The sequence below is a fragment of the Eriocheir sinensis genome, chromosome 44 (assembly GCF_024679095.1).
Source record: "Eriocheir sinensis breed Jianghai 21 chromosome 44, ASM2467909v1, whole genome shotgun sequence".
NCBI lineage: Eukaryota > Metazoa > Arthropoda > Malacostraca > Decapoda > Varunidae > Eriocheir > Eriocheir sinensis.
The window spans coordinates 13,945,423-13,950,422 of record NC_066552.1 but is presented as its reverse complement, the minus strand read 5'-3'; the positions used below and the strand labels follow the sequence as shown (position 1 = coordinate 13,950,422).

The window sequence follows — 5,000 nt, the reverse complement described above, 5'->3', positions numbered from 1 at the left end:
AAGGAAGATAAAATGGAAGGACTAACAGAAAGAAGGAAATGAAGTAAAGAAGGAAAGGAGAAAAGGAAGAAAAGGAAGGAAAGAAGAAAGAAAGGAAGGAAGTTTCTTATTGATTTAGGGAACAATTAATTTAAGGAAGAGGAGGAGAATAAGAAGAAAACGTAGAAGAAGAGGAGCTATAAACAAAGAAGAATTAGACGAAGAAACAAAGAAAAAACAAAACAATCATTAGAAAAAGGAAGAAGAAGAGAGAAAAATAAAGAAATTAATGAAAACAGAAAAAAAAGAATGAAACTGTAAATACATAACATCCTACAGTATTACCAACACAAAGTCCATACCATCACCTGCTACCACACAGTATAGCCAACCATATCCTTACCATTTGATTCACAGTATTACCAACACAAAGACCACAACATAACCAGTCAATTCCCACTATTACCAACACAAAGTTCATACCATCACCAGGTACCACACAGTATTGCCAACCATTACCATTGCCAACCATACCCTTACCATTTGATTCACAGTATTACCAACACTAAGACCACAACATAACCAGTCCATTCCCACTGTTACCAACACAAAGTCCATACCATCACCAGGTACCACACAGCATTGCCAACCATTACCATTGTCAACCATACCCTTACCATTTGATTCACAGTATTACCAACACAAAGACCACAACATAACCAGTCTATTCCCACTGTTACCAACACAAAGTCCATTCCATTAGCACAGTTTTCACACAGTATTACCAACGCGAAGTCCATAGCTTAACCAGTCCATTTCCACTATTACCAACACGAAGGCCATACCATAAACAGCCCATTTAAAGCATTACCAACACACAAAGTCCATTACCATCAGCTCCTCGTCATTGGTGCTAATTCTTTGGTTAATCTCTCTCTCACGTGTCCCTTTTTTTTAACTCCTGCCAAGAGAGAGAGAGAGAGAGAGAGAGATTCGCCATCCTGTCGGGTATACGATAATTTTAGGGATAAAGTAGAAGAAGAAAAAGGAAAATATAAGAAATTAAACAGAAGAATTCAACAACGAAGAACAAGAAAAAAAACGTTGAAGAAAAAGAGAAAGAAGTGAAGGATATTATTGAAACCACCTCCCTCTCTCCACTGCCAAGAATCCTGCATAGGACTCCTTAGAACTCTACAGGACTCCCCTCCCTCCCGCCCTCCACCCACATCGAAGGACCTTCATCCACTCACTCTCGTCCTTATCAGAATCAAAGGGAGGAAGAGAGACACAAACAAACTAACAAACAAACAAGTATAGGATCTCTCGACGCCATCCTTCGTAGTGTATTCCATTCCCTCCATGTAGGACCCCCTCCGAAGGACTCCTCCACCTGAAGACTCCCTCCGAAGGACTCCATCCGTCCCCTTAGCCATCCGTAGGACTCCACCCTCACCGCAGCTTTCACAGGACTCCCTCCATTCCCCCACGAAGGACTCTGAAGGACTCTTGAAGTATCCTACTCAAGAACCAAGAGGAAGGATTCCGTCCCGCTCTCTTCCTCAAAAGACCAAAACATCCTACACGACTCCTTTTGTGGATCTGGAGGACTCTTACGTTTCAAAGGACTCTACCTACCGAGACCTTCTCCTGTGTAAGACTTCTGGCGTGAAGGACTTTTCTGGACCCAAGAATTCACGCTTCAAAGGACGCTCTACCTACCAAGACCTTCCTGTGGTGTAGGATTTCCTGCATAAAGGATTCTCTGCCCCTTCGAAGGATTCTCCACTGCCATAGGACTTATTATCGCTTCGAAGGACCCCCTCAAGGTCCTATGCCCACCTGAAGGGCTCTATCTACCCTTCAAAGGACCGTTTCCATCACCTCGAAGGACTTTGCTCCCCTTCGAAGGATCTTCCGCCCCCTGAAGGATCCTCCCGTAGGACTCCTTCAGGATGCTGCTGTGCATGGTCTTGCCCTCACGGCTTCCCAACATCGTCCACATCTGTTTCCTACAGGTGTGTGTGTGTGTGTGTGTGTGTGTGTGTGTTTGTGAAGGGGGGGATATTTATAAGAAACCCAAGCAATATACTTTTTTTTCTCTCTCTCTCTCTCTCTCTCTCTCTCTCTCTCTCTCTCTCTCTCTCTCTCTCTCTCTCTCTCTCTCTCTCTCTCTCTCTCTCTCTCTCTCTCTCTCGTTCACTTGGTTTATGTTAAATTTTTTTCCATACTTCTGTGCCCATAACCCCTCCCCCCTTCTCTCTCTCTCTCTCTCTCTCTCTCTCTCTCTCTCTCTCTCTCTCTCTCTCTCTCTCTCTCTCTCTCTCTCTCTCTCTCTCTCTCTCTCTCTCTCTCTCTCTCTCTCTCTCTCTCTCTCTCTCTCTCTCTCTCTCTCTCTCTCTCTCTCTCTCTCTCTTTCTCTTAAATCGGTGTTGGGCCGAGCTGTGAATTGCACCGAAGTGGCTTTAGGTGTCCCAGGGGAGGATACTTCGCCCTTGCTTATGTGAGGAGGAGAAGGAGGAGGAGGAGGAGGAGGAGGAGGAGGAGGAGGTGTGAGGAAGGAGGGGAAAGAGTTGAAGAGGAAGGACTGGAATTGAAAAGTGCTGGAAGTGAGAGAAGGAGGAAGAGGAGTAGGAGGAGAAGAAGGAGGAGGAAGAGGAAGAAAAGGAAGAAGAAGAGAAGGAGGGCAAAAGTTGAAGGAGAAAGACTGGAAAAGGAGGTGAAGTAAGAGAAGGGGGAAAAGAAGGACAGGAGGAGGAGGAGGAGGAGGAGGAGGAGGAGGAGGAGGAGAAGAAGAAGGAAGTGAGGATAGGGGTGCAAGGATTGGGATGTGGGATAAAAGAGAGAGATATGCATTCTGACCCTTGCTGTCGAAAGGTTACTTCAGTTTTATTTTTCACTTGTCCTCTACTCTCTCTCTCTCTCTCTCTCTCTCTCTCTCTCTCTCTCTCTCTCTCTCTCTCTCTCTCTCTCTCTCTCTCTCTCCTATCCCCTTCAAGTTCCTTTTTTACCCGTCAACAATATTCAAATTTTTCCAAATTTCTCTTTTTCTCTCTCTCTCCTCCGCGGTGCAGTGCTTAGCGTGTCTAGCTACGAATATGAGCACCGAGGCAACGCGCAGCTATTCCGTATACCCCCATAACTTTTCACATCACTTTCCCGCGGCAAGGTTTAGGCGTGAAGGATATGAGAGTGTGATTCTGCTAATTTGCTAACTTCGTCCGCTCTTCAAGTCCTTATCCCGGCAAGACTTTTTTTTACACGTGGGAGGGATAAGTCAGAGAGGCATTTAGCTATTCTTCCAACCCCTTGCCGCTCTTTCCCCGGCAGGAGGGCATGTTGGAGGGCGTGAAGGATATGACAGTGTGATTTTGCTAATTTGCTAACTTCGTCCGCTCTTCAAGTCCTTTTCCCGGCAAGACTTTTTTTTGGGCGTGAGAGGGATAAGTCAGAGAGGCATTTAGCTATTCTTCCAACCCCTTGCCGCTCTTTCCCCGGCAGGAGGGCATGTTGGAGGGCGTGAGTGATAGGTCAGACAGGGATTTTGTTACGTTATTAATTTTGCCCTCTCTCCACGTCCTTTCCCCCGGCAAGACTTGGACGTGAGAGGGACGAGGCAAGAGGGGGATTTGGCTATTTTTCCGACCCCTTAACTAACTTCACCCTCTCTCCACGTCCTTATCCCCGGCAAGACTATGGGTGTAAGGGATAAGTCAAGAGGGGCATTTGGCTATTTTTCCGACCCCTTAACTAACTTCACTCTCTCCACGTCCTTATCCCCGACAAGACTATGGGTGTAAGGGTCAAGTCAGAGGGGCATTTGGCTATATTTCCAGCACCTCTCACCCCTCTGTCTCCGGCCCTCTCTCCACGTCCTTATCCCCGACAAGACTATGGGTGTAAGGGACAAGTCAGAGGGGCATTTGGCTATATTTCCAGCACCTCTCACCCCTCTTTCCCCGGCAGGAGGGCATGTTGGAGGGTGTCGGGCGGAGGGCGTTCGGGTGTACCTCCTCGGGTACCTACAACGTCCGCGCCTCCGAGCTGGCCAGGCACCGCGCCCTCAAGACCCTCCGCGTGCAGGTGACCCTCCTTGACGACTCCACGCAGGTGTTTGAGATCGAGGTGAGTGGCGGTGGTGGTGGCGGTGGTGGTGTGGTGATGAGGATGTTATATATGTGGTGCTGAAGGGCTTTGGTGTTGAGTATGGTGGTGTTGAGAAGGAAAGGGATAGGCTGGTGAAGAAATCAGGTTTTTGGTGATGAAGTCAAGTGGTGATGAGAATGGTGATGAAGAATGGTGATGAAATATGAAGGACGAAAGGGAAGAGGTAGAGATTGCGTGTGTGTGTGTGTGTGTGTGTGTGTGTGTGTGTGTGTGTGTGTGTGTGTGTGTGTGAGAAAGTGGTGAACCCGCACATCCAAATCACGTTATGGACCATTCTATAACAATACCCTTCTCTCTCTCTCTCTCTCTCTCTCTCTCTCTCTCTCTCTCTCTCTCTCTCTCTCTCTCTCTCTCTCTCTCTCTCGATCTCTCTCTCTTTACTTTTTTTGCCCTCCTTCCCTTCCCTCAATCCTCTCTTTTCCTTCAATCCCTTCCTTCCTCCCTCTCTCTCCCTCTCTCCCTCCCTCCCTCCTTTCTCTCCCTCCCTCCCTCCCTCCCTCCTCCATTTTTACCTTATCTCCCCTTTTGTCCTTCCCCTCCACTCCTCCCCCTTTGCCTCCATTAGCATTCTCTCTCTCTCTCTCTCTCTCTCTCTCTCTCTCTCTCTCTCTCTCTCTCTCTCTCTCTCTCTCTCTCTCTCTCTCTCTCTCTCGTAAGATGAACCAAGCGGTCACACACACACACACACACACACACACACACACACACACACACACACACACACACACACACACACACACACACACACACACACACACACACACACACACACACACACACACACACACACACACACACACACACACACACACACACACACACACACACACACACACACACACACACACACACAC

General features: G+C 47.6%; 1 protein-coding gene across 5 annotated transcripts in view; it reads left to right on the top strand.

The window, feature by feature from the left end:
• The window catches only part of LOC126980589 (tyrosine-protein phosphatase non-receptor type 4-like), a 98,826-nt gene that overhangs the window by 11,856 nt on the left and 81,970 nt on the right, over window positions 1-5,000 (top strand). For all 5 annotated transcript variants that reach the window (XM_050830675.1, XM_050830670.1, XM_050830671.1 and 2 more), the window contains exon 5: window positions 3,946-4,104. In XM_050830675.1, the coding sequence (XP_050686632.1) occupies window positions 3,952-4,104 (153 nt within the window). In that variant the 5' untranslated portion in view covers window positions 3,946-3,951. The remainder of the gene's footprint in view (window positions 1-3,945; window positions 4,105-5,000) is intronic.